Source organism: Anopheles gambiae, chromosome 3 (genome assembly GCF_943734735.2).
Source record: "Anopheles gambiae chromosome 3, idAnoGambNW_F1_1, whole genome shotgun sequence".
Taxonomy (NCBI): domain Eukaryota; kingdom Metazoa; phylum Arthropoda; class Insecta; order Diptera; family Culicidae; genus Anopheles; species Anopheles gambiae.
Genome location: NC_064602.1, coordinates 78,131,098 through 78,149,367, shown reverse-complemented (window position 1 = coordinate 78,149,367; position 18,270 = coordinate 78,131,098). Strand labels below are relative to the sequence as shown.

The following is an 18,270-nucleotide window of genomic DNA, read 5'->3' as shown; positions in this document are numbered from 1 at the left end:
TAGCGTAGGTTCGTAGCTTTTAGTGGATTGAAGTCACTGCAGAATCACTTTCCAGCACTTTTCGAGCGTTCGCGCATTTCAAAGAGGAGTTTCAGTAGAAAAAAGTAACATTTAATCGTCAACATTATCATAATTTCTTTCAACATAAATTCACGCAAGCGTTTGTTTTGTTTGTTTAGGAAATCCTTTGCAAAAACGAAAGGTTTTTTTTTATTTTATTTTGCGGATCAGTTTGGCGAGTGTTATTTTTTTCGCATCTTTTGGTTTTTGGTTGGTTGGTTGGTTGGTTGGTTGGTTGATACCCTCTTTACGTGGTGTGTTGTGTGTTTTTGAAATGGAAATGGATTTCCACTCGTGTTTGATACTGTTTAAAATGCTACGCGAAAACCCTAGCCCCTCCTCGTAGAGCAGAGCCTAGCGATAGCAGCAAAGGGAAGAAAGATCAGTCGGCAAGGAGTTGCAAATCCATCACCCACTCCCCACAACAATAACACATTTTAATAAAATATATTATTCCCCCAAAGGTACCCCAAAAGAAAAGGAAGTAAATTAAAGTTCAAAATAAAACAAGCGCGTGACTCTAACCGCGGATTGAGCTACCTTCATCAACACACTAACAAACCGATACACACGAACCCGCCCACGGACTGTGTGGTACTGTGCCGACTGGGGTGGGGATCATTCCTGGGCAAAAGTAACCTACTACGTGCTACACACTACATCATCTCGTCCATGGTCACGTATTAAACACTTAAATTGGTAGCACGAGACACCCCAGTCGGCCCTCTACTGTGCGGGCATGTACGATAAGGGGAATTCGTTTAAGGTTGGCATTATCGCCAACTTTCTTCTGATTAAGCATCACATAAATGAGGACAATATGTCGTATGTTTGCCTGCCAAATATCTAAATTAACGTAAATGGTCATATTAATCGTAGCTAAAGAGAGAGAGAGAGAGAGAGAGAAGGAGGAATAGGACGAGAGACAGCGAGAGAGGCATAGAGAGCATAATTACACGTTATCACAAGTATTGGCGTACGTTACGTGGCAACCGAGCCGTTCTGCCTACTGCGGAATGTTTTGTTTTTTTGCTCCGATTCCACGCTCAATGAGTTGCTTTGTACTAAAATTCGCTTGTCGGAGTTTTTTCTTCTTCTCTGCAATCATTCCTATTACCTAGGTAGCATCGTGGGTGCATATGGCAACGTATCGTAATGTAGGGACAGACCCATAGAGGCTCTCGTCCTTTCAATCGATCATCCAACTTCGACCTATTCGAGCTAAAATATTCACTATTTACGGTTGCTGATACTACTTGTACTAAAAAAAGAGAGAACTGTGTTACTTAAAATTACGTTCCCAAACGTTACCCCCAAATTCTGATGACACGCCGCCGCCCCCCACTGTGTGTTACGCTGCTGTGTTTGGCGTTCATAACGCAAACGCGCTTCGCGCACGACGTGCGTCGACACTAATCTTCTTAACCGCTAATGCTAGTACAACCGAACTGAATACTACTACAAACGAAACGAAACTTATTATTTACACACTCCGTCACACACGCACATACACTCGAATAAAACGCTCACGCACACGCTCGGTGTGTTTTGGTTTTTGTGGTTGTTTTGCTTGGAATTGCAAGGGGCTGCGCTTTCTCATCGTGTGCGCGCGAGTACTACGCACACACCACGCGTGTAGTGAGCAGCGCGCGCCCTTTTCGATGCGTTTATTTTATTTGGTTAATCTTAAAGTAGTGTCGTTACACTGCGTGGGTTAGGAAGAGGAGGGGGGGGGGGGGAGAGGAGAAGAGGACAATATCTAGACTGCAACAGTTACAATTACTTTTAATGGAAAAGGGAGGAAAAATGGAGGATCAACTTTATATAAGGACACGTGGAAGATAAGAGAGAAGGATGAAAGGAAGGATCGATGACAAAAGGAGAAAGGACCAAATGGGACTAAAAAAAGGGTGAAGAAGATGACGTTACATGTTTTGCTACAGTGTTAGTATTAGTGTTCTTAACATTTATCATTAAATTTTGTTACTTTTTTCTTTTCTTGTTGTTCTTGCATGTTTTTTTTTGTTTGCCTTCACTACTTCCACTCCTATACTGCCGCCTTCTAGCAATAAAGTTTACGGTCAAAGGATTTTTTGTTTGTTTGTTTGTTTGGGTTCCTTTGCGAGAGAGGCCATGTATTTGTTGTAATAATAAAATATGTTTTAATTGCTTCACTTATTTGCCAAGCCCTTTCTATATATATATATATATGTGTGTGTGTGGTCATCAAGCCCCCACGTGTCATATCGCATACAATCAATACAATGAAAGGCAGATCACGTGTAGCCACACCTATGTAACCGTACCGAACATACACAACAATCTAGACAATCGGGGTTTGTTTGTTTGCTTAACTATTTAACCTATCGAAACCAAAAACAAAAAACAGAAAAAATCTTTACACATCACTTATTCTAAGAGCGTTTTACACCGCGCAGTTGTTGTTCGAAATACACGCGCAAACACACGATGAAAACAGAACAAAAGTGAATACAAATTAAAATCGCAGCGGTGCCACCGTTTCTGCTAAAACGGGCAAAACAGTCCGGGTAAGTAAAATGACCTCGTTAAATAAGCGTTTACATGATAAGTGTAGGGAAAAAAGGGACGACGAAAACGACGACGGCGACAGAAATGCTTGCGCGTAATGATCATGTCGGCTTGTTGTTATTTTTGTTGCTATAAAACGCGTTGTTTCCTTGCGAAACAACCGTGCACTTGTATACTACGTGATACAGTTTAATACATAATATGAATTGTTTAAAAAAACAGACGACCAATTTCTCCTGCCCTGTAGTAAAGTGTGGGAGTGCTTTTTGTTTGTTTGTTTGTTGCTAACGGATCGTACAACGCGTGTACCATAAAAGATGGTTTGATCCACTGACATAATCTCCAGTGGTGTGTAAGCATTAAAAATATGACTAAGAATATTAATAAAAAGAAAAGTTGAGGCAAACTCGGAAACAAAACGATTCCCCTAACAAAAAAATCAGGTTGGTTCCACACTTTCCCGCAAGAGGTCCTATACACTACTGTAGCTGCACGCGAACAACCGGCGCCATCTTGCCGAGTCCCTAACGTGTGCCAAACAATCCACCCCAAACGTGGATTCAAATTCTCTCTCTCTCACACACACACGCGCACGCACGCACACACACACATATATATGTATAATTTGAACACACTAATGCACGTGAAGCTGGGGCATGGCATTGGGTGCGTCCGCAATAATCGACTGCAGAATAATGTGTTTGCTTCCCGTGAGAGAGGGCACGGGAGCGGAGGGGAGAAATGGTGTTGTGTGAAGGAGAGCGGGGACGTTGGAAAACCGATTAATTGTCCTTAACTAACCTCTGGATTTTTCGCTTGTCCGCCTCATTCACACCGATCCGTCTGTCCAGCCGGTCGAAGATGCGCGCCTTCCGGTTGCTGCTGCTGCTGCTGCTACTGTTGCTGTTGTTGCCAGCTGCTGTCGCTCCGCCTCCTCCGTCCCTCTTGTCGCTGCCGGTCGGCTTCATGAGCACGATGCGTCGGCTGCTACCACCTCCGGTCGCTGCTGCTGCTCCTGTTCCACCGCTGCTGCCACTGGTTGTGGTCGGGTGACGATCCCGTCCACCCTTCGACCCTACTGCTGCCCCTTCCCCACCGGACGATGAGGTGGTGACGTGGGCCGTACCGCTGGTCGTGGACACCTGGCCGCTGCTGGTCGTAACGCGCGACGGCTTCGACGGCATCGGTTCGGGCGTTGGCTCGCGCAGCAGCAACTCTTCCAGCAGATCCAGCTCGATCGCTTCCGAGTGGAGCTCGCTGCTGATGCCGTCGCTCGGCTGCGGCTCGTTGTCGGGGTGGCGCGATCGCGTCCGCTCCTGCTGATCGCCGGCCGCCGGTTTAGCGTGGCTGTTGGAGCGTTCGGTCGGCGAGCGACGGCCGTGCGTCGAATCGGACGCCGCCGCCGCCTGTTCCGGCTTCTTTTTCAGCGTAATGATTTTCTTCTCCGTCACCACCAACGGCGTCAGCTTGGGTGGTGGCGTATTTTCCTGAGGTTTCGGGTCCTGCGTGAGTGAGGGGATGAAGGAAACAATGTAAAAAAAAAAATCTACATCACAATACTTCAAGCACACACAAACGCTTACATTCGATCGCGACTTTAGCTTCTCCTCTGCCGCCCGCTTGCGACGCATCTCCTTCTCGCGGAGCATCTTCTCCCGGGTCGCCTTCTGCTTTTCAATCTCCATCCGATAGGCCCTCGTTTCGGGATCTTCGTCATCGTCATGGCGCTAGAAACCGAAAAACAAAAACCTCAATAAAAGAGTCACAAAAATACACCTCAACCACCTCGAACACATACCTCATAATGTCCGCGGTTGTTCTCCCCATAATCGCTGCTCTTTCGCCGCTTCGGGAATCGGGCGTCGTCGTCACGGTCGCGGCTCGCATTCCGACTCCTGCCAAAGTTGCGCCGGCCCGGCCGCCCCAAATCACGATCCCTACTGCCAGCGCGATGATGGCGGCGGGGTGAATAGTCACGCTCGCGATCACGCTCCCTCGACCGTGGTCGCATGTCCCGGTCCCGCGAGCGCGACCGGCCACGGAATGGTTCGCGTTCGCGGTCCCGCTCACGGTGCTCGCGATGGTCGCGCTCGCGCGATCGCTCCCGTTCGCGCGATCGGGCCCGATCGCGGTCGCGCTCGCGGTCCCGCTCCCGGTCACGTTCGCGCGACGGGGACCGCTCGTGCCGGCGCTTCTCCACCTCGATCCGGTTCTTGTTGATGAACTCTTCCTGCTGGCGCAGCAGCTCGTCGTCGCTGACCTGCCGGGCGGTGGTGGCGACGCCGGCCACGAACTGCTGCGAGCTGAGGGCCGCATCGCGCATGAGCTGATCTGCAAACGGTGCGAGAACGGAACCGGTTGATAGAGAAGGGGAGTTTTTTTTTAAAGTAAGCTAACGCGTCCAGTTTTAGATCCAAAAAGCAAACCGTGCAACTACGTAACGATGTTTCGATTTATTTGCTCAATTGCCCAAAACAAAACAAAAGTGCGCGTATTTTGCGTACGAAACCACAGGACAGGATGATAGGGGAAAGAGTTTTTTTCCGGATAAAGTAATCTCAAGCATAGCTATGTATACAGCGTACAGGACTATTTAGATAGTTGAAAGCGTTTTTTATGGACAGTTCAACTTCCGCCCGCGGCGAACGTCGTCAACAATAATTAAATAGAACAACTTAATGCTAAGGCTTACAACACTAACGCTTAACACAGGGATGAATGGTAATGTTTTAAGCATGTTTCGAACATAAAATACGTGTGAAATACATAACGTAACAGCCATCGGATCGAGTTTCGTCTTTCTGCTTCGTTTTCTTACGTACTCGTTACGCGCTTGTTTTCACTCTTTTCCAATGTTTTGTTACAACTAAATTAACACTTAATTTAAAACACACCTAAATTGCACACTACGCCACAGTGGAGATCCAATCACTAATTGCAAGGTACAAAATCACATGCGCTACTAAAATTCCACAGCCTACTACAACTACTACGTTTGATCGGTTTGAAACGGAAAACCGGATCCTACCGCAATTAACTTAAACCTCTTAGCAGTTCGTTTTGTGGAGGCTCATCTACAGTGCCAAAACAGAAGCCTGCCCCAGTGATAGCGAAATGTACAAAACCAAGAAAAGTCTTCGTATACTCACTCTTGACCGCTTCCACGCCACCTTTAAAATTAGGATTGATGAGAACCTTTTGCGGGAATCCGGGCACTGGGGCGGCGACGGGTGACGGTTGCTGAATCGTGGCACCACTCCCGGCACCAACACTACCACTTGCACCACCCACAATGCCACCACTAACACTTCCCCCTACTCCTGCTCCTCCTCCTCCACCGCCTCCACCAACCGTCATCGGATCGAACGTGCCGGACAGGAGCGATTGCGGCTGCGGGACAGCATTACCACCACCATTACCACCACCACCTTGCCCCTGTTGCGACGGTCCGTAAGGTCCCTGCTGCCCAATAGCCGGTCCTTTTGCCTGTGGCCCGTTCGGCGGACCAGCATTCCGATACATTTGTGGCCCATTGGCACCTCCCATCGGGCGGATGAGACGCGGCGGCATCGGTCGCCCCATTTCGAACGGATGGCCCCGCCCTGGGAACCCGCGCATCGGTGGCATTGGACCGCCCGGCCCCCCTGGCATCAGTACGCCCGGATGGTGCATGCCGGGCGGCGGTGGCCCGGGCGGAAAGTTCATCCGTCCCATGCCACGGTACTGGCCCATCATTTCCGGTCCGAAGCCGGGCCGGAGCGGGTAGCGCTGCCGGTTGCCACCCGGCCGGAAGTCCATTGGGCGGCCACCGCCGCCGCCCGGATGCATGGCGCCGAAATTGTTTGGCCGGTGCGGTCCGAGTATGTTGGGCGCTATCATGCCGCCCGGGTGCTGCTGCTGCTGCTGCTGCTGCTGGGGTGGTAGTAGGGGGTGCTTCATGCCCGGCTTGCCGTACCCGGGCTGGAGCCGGTTGCCGGGTCCATGGTGGCCTAGGAGCGGATGGGGCTGTTGCTGCTGGTGCTGGTGCTGCTGCTGGTGCATCGGATGGCGTGGTTCGTTCTTGGATTCGTTCTTCCAGCCCCGCTTTTCGCTCGTCTCGTCCGTATCGTACGAACCGTCCGGCTCCTGGTTGTTCGCGTACAGGTACAGCACATCCTCGGACGAGGTCGTGTCGCACTGTTCCGCGCTGGTGGCGGTTCGGTCGGTTCGGTGCGTACCGCTCGATGACATCGGGACCGAGCTGACCGTTTCGGCAAGCGACTGGGCGGACGTACTGTACTCGACCGTCGTCGAGCCGGAAACCGTGCCACTCTCCACCCCCTGTCCCCCGCCAGAAGACGCCGACCGTAACGATTCCTTCGACACGCTAGCACCAACATTCGGCACATCCGGCTGCGGCTCTTCAAATGCGCTTCCCGCTGCGACCTCATCCTCCGTCGTAGTAGGCAGCGCCGTTGTTTCGGCACCGGTTGCAGCAACATCCTCTACATTCGCCTCGTCGCCAGTATCGTCCCTGGTCCGAGTGGTGGTCGGTTCGATGGGTGGATCGACGTGGAACGTTTGATGTGCCGGCACGGGAGCTGCCTGGCAGCCGGCTCCCTCTGTTGGTTCACTCTCATCATCGCACCGGCTTACGGCCGGTTCAACGGGCACCGGCGGACGTGGTGCGGACGTTTCACTGTCACGGGGCACACTTTGCACTGTCGCACTGGTTTCACTTTTCGGTTGCACCACAGTTCTCGACGCTACCAACTCATCGCGTACCCAGTCGTCCGTCTCTTCCAGCAGGAAATCTTCATCCGGCTGGTCGAGTTTGATGCCACTCTCTGCGGATTGGGGGGAATGAAGAGCAAAGGCGTTTAATGATACAGTTGAAGGGGGGAAAAGCCAAAAATCGATTTTCCAACTTACCGTCGTCGGACAGCAAAAGTTCGTCCTCATTAAGAATGGCAGGATCGTCGTTGCCCAAATCGAAGGTAAGCGAGTCGTCACTTTGGAGGGAAGAGAAAGAAACGGTGAAAACGATTAGATGCTACACTTTGATGTTCTTTCTACACTTTCCCTTCCCGCACAGGGGCCCAAGAGAGGTCGAAGGTTCTTGGCGTCTATCAATTATTGCCGAAATCAGCAAACGCATCCTGCCGCCGGGAGAGAGCCCCCTAACACCACCAACACCACCACCACGAACACATGTACAAACAGGGTGGCTGTGGTGGTAGGGGAGAGCCCATACTTTGCAGGCCTTCTTCCACCCACTTTACGCACACAGAACGGGCAAAACTCATCACCACTGAGTGCTTTAAAGCCAGCGGAAAGTATTTAACGTATTTTCCATTGCCTAGGGTTGCGGAAAATTGGTGAAAATGTCGATTTTCCCCACGAGAATTTGTTCACACTTACTTCGTTTCGGACATCTTTTATGGGCTATTTTGACAGCTGCTGTCAAATCCGGGACCAAGCCAAATACGCCGTCCCGCTGCAGGTTAGCTCATCGCCGGGCGCCATATTGGATAAACGGCCTTTTGTCGACTCGCCAAGTCGGCGTTTCATCGATTTTCGGGTTGTTTAAATTATAACGGTTATCAGTACGCTAAATCCATCCAGCACATGTTTACTCTTACTTATAATCAATAATTGATGTATATTTCCCATCTAATGTTATACCAAAAAATAGTCTCATCGAATTGGCTAGCAGTATACAAGCACACGCACAAAAAAGCATCTTAAAACAAGATTGCAGACGCAAACAACGAAGACGAAACGGAGTCTTATCAAATACTCAGAAGTTCTCGCAGTGCCACAAGGGAGTTGTGCGCGTAAAACGCAATTGGATGCAGCCCTTTGCGGCAGCAGCTCATTCGTCCACCGAGCAAAGGGCCGCTTGCCGTCAGGAAAATTTTTCCCTTTTCCGCCGTACCGCCGTGATGAGGGCCGCATTATCATCCGACGACCGTCGCTGGTGGCGCTTGCAGTCCGGGCTGAGGAACGGATTCTCGGAATGGCACAGGTCGATGTGCTTGCGCGGCACAAACCAGTCGAGAAAGCGCAGTATAAGATGGCACAGGGCAATGACTAGCACGAAGGGCCACACGCCACTTTTCAGCACGCTGCAAAAAAGGAAGAGCGAACGATATGAAGTTGATAGCAGCGTTATCCATGCGTTCTATTCACTTACTTTTTCATCATCGACTCGAGCGTGGCGGGCGCTTCCCGGAGCGCCGTTCGGTACACCTTTTCCGTCCGCTCAGTCACATTGTTCCAGTTGTACAGGTTGGCGACGATTTGGTTGCGCTCGAAGGCGCACAGCCCGGCGTACGACGTTTCGGACGGTGTCGGGGCAAGCGCATCGATCGAACCGTTCGCGTACCGGGCGCTGGTGATTTGCTTCTTCTCCATCTCGCGCCTTATAGCCTCGCGCAACCCCCGGTACACCGAATCGACGGTCGGTTCGGTGAGGATGATAAGGCTGGCCGGAAGGACCTCGGGAATGCCGCCCACCTTGGTCGAAACGACCTGCAGACCGCAGGCGGCCGCCTCCACGATCGCCATGCAGTACGCTTCCGTGAGGGAGGTGTTGAGGAAAATGTGGCCCTGGACCAGCACGTCCCGCACCTTCGCGTGCTCCAGCGCGCCGAGCATTACCACCCGGTCCTGCATGTTGTTGCGTTCGCGTATTTCCTCCAGTAGGGCACGTTTCGGCCCATCGCCACCGATGATGAAGTGCACGTGCGGCAGGTGTTTCAGCTTTGGCAGTATGCCCGCCAGCAGGTCGACGCCTTTCCGGTACACCAGCCGCGAGACGACCACGATATTAACTGCGGTGGAGCAAAAAGGATAATTAAAGGTCGATAAAGAAGCTTCATCTTGAGCTATCCGTACTTGTTTCATCGTCGTTCGGTCGTCGGCAGGGATTCGGTGTAAAGTAAGCCGTATCGACCGCGTTCGGTATCACCGACACCTTGTCCTGGTGCACCTTCGCCCGAAGGACCGTATTTTCTTTACCTGAAATTGAAAAAGAAAATTATCAAATAATCACACGACAATAGGGACTCTTCCCACGGTCGGCCTACCCGTGTGGGACACGCATACGCAGTGGTTACAGTTAGCGAGCGAAATTTCCAAAAACTTGTTTGTAACCACCGCCGACAGGTCGGCAAACCCGAACAAACTGTGATCCGTAAACACTGACTGCAAACAGAAAGAAAAGGCCCTGTCTTAGTACTGGATGAGCAACGAAATATGTGCTTCACTTACCCTCAAGCCGAGCAGCTGGGCCACGTTCATGGTTTCGTGCGCCAGCGTACTGAACGCCGAGTGGCCGTGCACGATGTCAATCTGCTCCCGGAGCAGTATGTACCGCAGCAGTGGAATGTTGCAGATCATGGTGGGCAGCACGACCTGATTGTAGAACACCTTGATCGGGACGTAGTACACCTTCAGCCCGTTCGTCATGTACCGGATGCCCTTCCGGTCGCCGTACGAGTGCGTGATGACGATTACGTTGTGGCCGCGGGCCAGCAAACACTGCGACAGGTTGAAGATGTGCTCCTCCACTCCACCCATGTTCGGGTAAAAGAAGTCCGACGCCATGCTGCAAACGGGTTGCAAGTTGTGTGTTAATGTACGAGCACTTATCCAGCAGGATTTTTAGCAGTGGATGCTTACCATATTTTCATCGTTGCAGCATTTTATGTCTCTTTTACCGGTAGAATGTGTACTTCCTTCTGGAGTAACACATATCCGCTTGTGGCAGTGTTTTGTGTGCGGTTTTTTTTCTATTTTCCAAACCATCTGCTGTCAATGTTGAAGTTTTGCCAATTGGACAGGTACTGTCATTGTCAATCGATGGTGCCATACTGATTTTGTTTCATCGATTTATTGTTTAGTTTCATCGAGTCTATTTTAGCGCCATAAAAATACAGCTGGTGCTCAACTTTTGATAATCATTTTAGGAGTACAAAAAAGTTTGTACAGTTTTATGAGCCAATCAGCATATCGACTTCAATTGGAACATTTATCGAACCGTTTGGCATTATTTACTATGCGCCTTCCAATCGTTTCTTTCCATTACAAAACGCAACACGACATTACGCCTGTACATTTTATTTGAATATCAATAATTTATTTTTATTGCATTTTCAAAAAAAACTCATTTTCCTTTTTATGCTTACTCATGGTTTAAAATATACCTTGTTTGTTGTTGTTGTTGTTGTTGTTGCTGTTGCTTTTACTTGCAATTTTACTGCAGCAGGAGGTGTGTTTTACTTCTTCTCTCTCGCTCGTTCTCTCTCTTTTCAGCCTAGCGCAAAAACGGACATAATGTATGGTTATACCCCTTCTTTTCCCTCTTCTTAATTCGAATGTCTTCCCGCCTAACACAACACATCCACCTCCACTGTCGACCATTGCCACCCATAGGCTCACGGGATTTGGGCTGAATGATGATGATGAGGGGAGAGGCTCCATGCTTTTTCTTTACCCCCACATTTTTTAAATATCCTTCCAGCTAATTTCCAACCGAATCCACCTTTAAACTCAACGGAATATCGAATTAAATTATATGTATAATTGTGTGTATATTATATATATTATCTAAATCAGAAAATACAGCGCAATAAAATAAAATAAACAATTTCACAATTACCGGTACACGTGTCATCATCATTCGTTATTCTGCTAAGCTCTCTAGCTTACTAAACGGAAGAAACTAGTGTAAAATAGTGTTCAAATCAGTAGTACAAAACCAAAGCTGCTCCTTCATGACGATGAACCCCTTCTTCGCACCACACAACACACATCACCGTTGAACGATTGAGATAATCATTAAGTATTTAGATGGAATTGCAATAATTCAGCTAATACACCACCATGGGTTGCGTTCGGTTCCGTTCAATGCTATTTCCATTCGCAGCCCATGTACCCTGAATTCATGTGTGTCTGTGGCCGAGGTGCATCATTTTACATCCCAGATTAGCTTCCTAATTAGTAGGGTATAAGCCCTGCACAATATTTTCCACATACACATGCACGCCTCTTACGGGGCTGTCTTTTTAACAGTTCCTGCTACTTCCGCTCTCAATACTTTTAGCCACTTTCCTCTGCTCTCGAGCGGTTTAGTGTAATATTCCTTGCAACCCGCGTGTTTCTCTCGTCTGCGCCTACTCTTACTATACGCCATACCCGCGTGCGCGCTACATGCGCGCTTACCCTTGCGCCCCCGATTGCGCATACACACAGGGTGCGCCGCTTCTTGCGCATCAACCAGTGAAACTTTTCCAAAACAACCGCAAAACCGCACGATTTGTGTGGGTGTGTGTGTGTGTGCAAGATGTTACGAGATATGATTTGAAACGTAAAGAAGAAAACATGGTGGGGGAGATTGTGATTTTATGAATATTGCGAAACACGGTAAATGAAAACTGAAGCTCCCTAGTAAATGTCAGATCGTACACATCCGGCGGATCACTCTTCTAGATATATGCCGCCGCACACGTATGGTTTCATTTCCGTTAACGCTTCCTCTTGTATGGCATATCAATGGTTCCACCACCACCACCACAAACGTTCGATTATTCACACCCGTTCAGAACGGCCACGCACGCACGCACGCACGCGGCTGGTGGAAGCGAACTTCCTTTCTCCCCTCCCAAAAACCAACAAGGGCGCGGCGCGCTAGTGTTAGTGGCGGGTGTGTAGTTTTGTAGCTGCGTTTTGTTTTTTTTTTGTTCTCCCGTGTATATTTTTTATATGATAAAATTGACCGTAAAATCGTGTAATCTTTAAGGTATGTTACTCCGTCCGAAACCCCTCCCCACCCCTCCTCCCCTAGCCTGTCTTGCACTCCAAAAGTCATACTTCCAGCAGGGAAGGGTAGGGATGTGCTGCTGCCCTGCCTACTACGACCGTGCTGGGCATTTTGCACACCACGTGGTCCACCACGTGTACCACACACAAACACACGTGGGATTTGAGCGCAAGAGTTTCGTCGTAACCGTTGAGTCCGGTTGCTGCGCTGCCTGGGTATTTGTATAATAATTACTCCTAATCTAACATTTGTTCTACCCCACCGACGGACCTTTCTTTTCGCCGCTTTTTTTTTCCTCCGGTCACTCTGTATGTCTGTATGTTGGGTGCGTGCAGTTGTATTTAATTCTCAGCAGCAGCGTTATGCGCCTGCTCTAGTCAATATTAGTTTTCACAGCATTGTGGGTATTGTGGTTTCACATATGCGCACGAGACGAGCTTTAGATTCCTTCCGTTTCCTGTTACCCATGTTATGTATTGGAGTTTGTTGCTTCATTTTTCATTCGCCTATCCTTTCGACAATTCGTTTTTTATGAGGAGTTTCTTCTTTTGTGTGTGTGTGTTAATTATGTGTGTTTTTTATCATTATATATTCTACATTCAGATTCGTTTTGAATTGAAGGAGCGAAGAGAAATCGTTCGAAGAAATTTCATTTCCATTTGCATCATGTCTTTTCTGTTCTTTTTGTTTTTGTTTTTGTTTTTTGCTTACTTGATCTAATCTTCATACTACTCCCCTCAACCTCGTCACTACTACTCCTCCCACAATGTGTTTGCTCTCCCCTTATGCCACGTTCGATGAGAGCATTTCTAATGAGAGCGCACGAGGCATGATTTTAATGGTTTAAATTTAAAAAAAAAAAACAATAAACCAATCACCAAACGAAAAAAGCACCAACCGAAAGCTACACAATTGTTTGTTGTGTGAGTGTGTCTGTGAATCAATGTTATCATTACGCGTGTAACGTTTTGTAACGGTGTTATTTGCTGTATAAACGCCACCCCTCTGACTGTTGTCCGACTGTCTTGCTGGCTGGCTGGCTCTGTCTTTCCCCGTGGGATGAATTTTTTGTATAGTGAGCTACTAGATTTATCCTATTTTTGTTTGCTTATCCGTCCCCGTCCGCGCCGCCGTGTTTTACATGATAGTATTTAGTACATGTTCCAAATATTCCATTACTTTTGCCTGTCGCTATTATGTATGCCTATATTTATATTATATTTGAGCTAGGTATAGTGTTGTTTCTATGTCTTCAACCATCCACCCTCATGCTGCCCCTTGTTTCTTGTTCGTTTTTTTGTTTGTTTTCAATTTTCGTACTAGTTTCGAGCGAGGAAGTAAAATGGAGATTTGTAGTAGATGCTCTACGTTTCGTGCCTTGTATATATATATCGGAGTGCCATACATATGTTGTTTTGTTTTGCTTCTGTTTGTCCCGCGTGGAGTGTAATCCAACAGGATCTACACCTCGAACTGTAAACTTCCTTCCAGTTCCTTTCCATTCCAATAGGATGGGGATGGGAGATGGGTTAGGAGACTGTACACACATGCACACACACACACACACTACACCAGAGTACAAAAGGAATGGTCTAAATTTCTTATGCTCTTTCCCTGTCTTTCTCTCTCTCTCTCTCTCTCTCTCTCTCTCTCTCTCTCTCTCTCTCTCTCTCTCTCTCTCTCTCTCTCTCTCTCTCTCTCTCTCTCTCTCTCTCTCTCTCTCTCTCTCTCTCTCTCTCTCTCTCTCTCTAGCTCAGCTGATTTTTCTGTGATTTGACGATCTGTGGTGGTGCGCAAGTGCAAATATATCCTACACAATAGTATGTTGTTGCGGCGTTCATTTTGGAATGCGTGCCTGATTTCTCACCACACTACCCGCCCGCACACCCAATTCTCTCTGCTTCACCGCGATCGCGCAAAATGGAAAGATTCAATCCCCTTATCTTCTTGTATGCGCCAGCAGTAATGATAAATGAGCCTTCGTTATTATGCGTGTCTCTGTGTGCGTGCGCGTGTGTGTGTGATAGTTTACATTGATCGTTTTGTTGGTGCGCTAAGAGATGGTACGCTGAATGTTTAAATGGCGTGAATGATTATTTCGTATGTTCCAGTATAGGTGCCGGGTAGAGGTGGATGCGATTCGTGCGATTCGATGCTTGACTAATTTTTGTTTTGTGTGTGTGTGTGTGTCTGTCTTACTCCAAAGGTCCTTTTCCCTGCAGCCATCGACTACGACGCCATCCTTAATTACAGTGAGAGCGTGCCTTACTAATTATGCAGAGATCCCGGGTAAGAAATCGAGATTATACAATGTTGTACGTTTTTGCGCCTTTTTTTGTTGTTGTTGCTGAGGAATGTTTTGCTTTAAATGTAGGTTGGTTGGAGGAGGAGGATGAGTAATGATACTCTCTGTTCAGTTCATCAGATACACACACTCACACCCACTCGCACAACTCGCTTTAATTTTAGTTTGTTTCTTGTACCGTCCTAATTCCCATTCTCTTCCCTTTTTGCGGCGTATCTCTCATTCACTCGTCTCTCATTAGATGTTTGCGGGCGGAGGGGGGTAATTATGGTGTATGAAGTTATGATGAGATTACCAGCACTATGATGTCTGTGGGTTTTAGTTGTGAGTACGTTTAATAATCGCAGCTAGATTGTGGCGTCCAATAAAAGACTTGTTTTTATCCCTTTTTCTTCACCGCTGCCTTTACCCCTCTGATTCTGATATGGCCGTGACAAAACACAGACACGGGAGCTAAAGACAATCGATGCAAGAGAACGTAGAGTATGATAGAGACTGATAGATAGTTTAGATTAGTCTGAGTGAATGACACTGTGGGCTTGATTGAATCGGTCGCACATCGGAAGGAAAACACTAGCAATTCCAGTGCCAAAATCGTTTCCCGAACATGCTGTCTTACACCAAAAACAACAGAGAGACTGGAAAGATGATTTTAATAACAGTGCCTTTCTCCTACGCAGCAAAAGAGAGTGACGCTCTAGCCATGGAACCACCAAAACGAAGATCTTTTAAATAACATCAGTGCATAGAAAAGAGCGTAGATGATGGCGGAGGTGATGCTCGGCTAAGGAAACCAGTGTTGTGATTTGTTTAAATAGTCCATCGAATATAGAGCTTTATATTCTGCACATTTGCGTTCCTATTAGCCATCAACCGAATAGCTGAACTCTAATTCGACCGAATAGCCGAATTCTTATTGAAGTTCGACAAGTAAACGCTTAGCTTATTAGAACTCAGTGTGTGTGTGCGCTTTTGGAAGGGTGGGGGGAAGTAGTAGCATTTGTAGTAACAGTAAAAATGCAACCATTTAAAATTCAATTTAAATTGAAAATAAATGCAAGGGCAAACCTAACGAGCACCGTAAAAATAGTGACAAGGCGACAGAGCGTGATCCTTAGTGTTGTGTACAACAAGCATCCGGTCGCACACAGACCTCCTCCTTAGAAAGTTACTATTTTTCTCCCGAACAATTCCATGCCAACCTGTTCCATGCCTTCACCACGCGCAAAAACGAATGTTTTCATCGAGAAACCAATTGAGGAAGAGGAGCACTACTGATTGGATGAACCGCTTTTGCTGTACAGACTATTATATCGGCCTTAGTCAGCTGACTCTCTAGCTACCCTACTATTATTATTACTACTACTGCTGCTACTACTGCTACTACTACTACTAGGTGGTGTGACGCGTGGCTGTCAGCCTATACTTTGTGGGTAATAATGAAGAAATATTGGAGCGCCGTGTGTTGTATGTCTGTAGGTGGCTTAGGATGTTGTCAGTATAAGTGTATGTCGAGAGAAAGAGAGAGATAGAGAGTTGAGAGAGAGTGAGATAGAAAGAGAGTGTTTGGAAGCTAGTGCAATAATCGAAAATCATATCCTATGCGCCAAGCTTGCAACGGGGCGTGTCGTGTCCATCACTGCTGCACATTGTGTTTCCTCTCTCTCTTCTGTTTGCTGCCCCAAAGATGGCGCTTGTGGCGCTGTGCTGACGTTATATGTGGTAGCTTTCTATGCGTAAAAAGATCGTTTCAGAGGTTGCTGCCGCAGCAGCAGAGCAACAGCAGCTACGAACTCCATCCGGTGGCATCATGTACCAGCCGTCGTCACCCGTGTGTTTGTTGTGGCGGGGGGGGATCGTCGGTCTAAGCATTAATATATCCTCCATTCAAACAGACAGAGTTGCCCCCGGTTTTCTCTAAAATTGCGATCTCCTCACCAGTGGAGAGCTATCGGTATTCGCTGGCAGCTGGCATGGTTGTTCATCTTCCTGCAAAGCGTGAAGAGTACACATAAAAAAGGCATCAGTTTCAGCTTGAAATTTCACCCGTGCCGTCTGCCGGACACCTACCCATCTTGATGGTACCGTCGCCCGGTGGTAACGACATGGCCTGGCCACCGTTGTTCGCCGACGAGGACGCCTGCTGCCGCTTCATCGTGCGGTCCTCGTACCGCGTGCCGCTCTGCGACGCCATCGGACGGTTGAGCGTGTTGTTCGGCGAGTTGGGCGAGTTGTCGCTGTAGCTGCCGCCCGCCCCGCCATTGCTGCTGTTCAGGTTGCGCGACGCGATCGTCTTCGTCACAAAGTCCTGCTCCTTCCAGCCGTGCTTCTTGTACACGTCGCGCAAATCCTGATGCTGCCACATGGTGAACAGCAGCTGGCTGGCGAACTTGAGCACGCGCGGCGTGTACTTGGACTTTTGCCGCGACATGTTCATCAGCCGCTCGACGCCGCCCGCATCCAGCAGCGACCGCGCGAACTCGGCATTCTTCTTGATCACCTCGTTCAGCGTGGCCAGCACCGCCGCTATCGTGTCGTCCGAGGTGCCCTGGTCGCACTGCGGATTGCCCGACGGTAGCTTCTGCACCAGGTCGCGCATCGCGTACTTCCCGATCAGCTCCTTGTTTCTTTGGTCGATAGCTAGATTGCGCAGGGCCGTCGCTACCGCGCACACCACCCGGTCCACCTCCATGCGCAGCAGCTCGACCAGGATCGGCAAACCCTTCTCCTTGCGCACGGTCGCCCGGATCTCTATGCTCGGCTGCCAGTAGCAGGCGGCCAGATTCTGCAGCGCACCGGCCGCCGCCTCGAGCGTCTCCGGGTTCGAACAGCTCTGCAGTAAGGCAAGATAAGAATGTACAACGTCCGGTTGCCACAGCTGTTCCGCTCCTGCAAAACAAAAAAAAGGTAAAAAGCGTAATATTAGCAGTGCGTCGTAACTTGCAAAATGTAATGAGAATCACGTGATAATCATCACTGAAAACAATGAACATTTCCGTGGTGATGTTCATTGCTGATAATCAATGAAAGTGTGTCATGACATGACGAACGCGACATGTGAATGCTTGAGTTCAACACGTTACTCTGACTGACAAACTTAGCTTAATGTTGTCACAAACATAATCAGGATTTTTTAAGGCTGTGAACAGTGCTGCCAAATGCCACTGTTTCAGTCACCAACACTCAAGACTGAAACGAACCTAAAATCAGCTCACGTACAGAACTGAGATGATCAGAGGTGAGACTCAAACAGCTGGTGGACCAATCACATGCTTGATGACATTTTGTTTAGCATCCAACTCTTCGTCATAACATTCTAGGAATACACTTACACGTGTGGTACCTAGCTACAAAATGAGCATGCTTTCTCGCTCTGCCTTTTTTTTTGTCTGGTCTGTCGGGTCAAACAAAGCGAGAAACCATGCTCATTTTACCACCGTATATCTCCCATGACCATTGCGATGATTCTTCTTCTTTGGCTCAACAACCGTTGTCGGTCAAGGCCTGCCTGTACCACTTGTGGGCTTTGGCTTTCAGTGACTAATTGATT

At 48.4% G+C, this 18,270-nt stretch overlaps 3 protein-coding genes across 5 annotated transcripts in view; all 3 read right to left on the bottom strand.

Annotated features, from left to right (window-relative positions):
- Positions 1-1,509: 1,509 nt before the first annotated feature.
- Positions 1,510-8,071, bottom strand: LOC1270655 (death-inducer obliterator 1). 2 transcript variants are annotated; one of them, XM_061656170.1, is made up of 6 exons: positions 8,011-8,071; positions 7,522-7,601; positions 5,760-7,436; positions 4,409-4,941; positions 4,194-4,337; positions 1,510-4,112 (listed from the first exon to the last, which is right to left on the bottom strand). In XM_061656170.1, exons 1-6 carry the CDS (start codon positions 8,022-8,024, stop codon positions 3,393-3,395), a joined length of 3,168 nt encoding a protein of 1,055 aa, XP_061512154.1. In that variant the 5' UTR covers positions 8,025-8,071; the 3' UTR covers positions 1,510-3,392. The 2 variants fall into 2 exon arrangements, with proteins under 2 accessions (XP_061512154.1, XP_061512153.1); XM_061656169.1 differs by lacking the exon at positions 8,011-8,071 and adding an exon at positions 7,876-7,963.
- A 149-nt stretch (positions 8,072-8,220) lies between these two features.
- Positions 8,221-10,441, bottom strand: LOC1270657 (phosphatidylinositol N-acetylglucosaminyltransferase subunit A). Its single transcript, XM_309373.4, has 6 exons — positions 10,276-10,441; positions 9,865-10,201; positions 9,681-9,798; positions 9,490-9,612; positions 8,786-9,425; positions 8,221-8,717 (listed from the first exon to the last, which is right to left on the bottom strand). The coding sequence occupies exons 1-6, from the start codon at positions 10,284-10,286 to the stop codon at positions 8,498-8,500; spliced, it is 1,449 nt and encodes a 482-aa protein (XP_309373.4). The 5' UTR covers positions 10,287-10,441; the 3' UTR covers positions 8,221-8,497.
- A 725-nt stretch (positions 10,442-11,166) lies between these two features.
- Positions 11,167-18,270, bottom strand: part of LOC5667850 (catenin delta-2) — a 44,350-nt gene continuing 37,246 nt past the window's right edge. For both annotated transcript variants that reach the window (XM_061654719.1, XM_061654718.1), the window contains exons 3-4: positions 16,791-17,609; positions 11,167-16,709 (exon numbers count right to left, since the gene is read on the bottom strand). In XM_061654719.1, the coding sequence (XP_061510703.1) occupies positions 16,702-16,709; positions 16,791-17,609 (827 nt within the window). In that variant the 3' untranslated portion in view covers positions 11,167-16,701. The remainder of the gene's footprint in view (positions 16,710-16,790; positions 17,610-18,270) is intronic.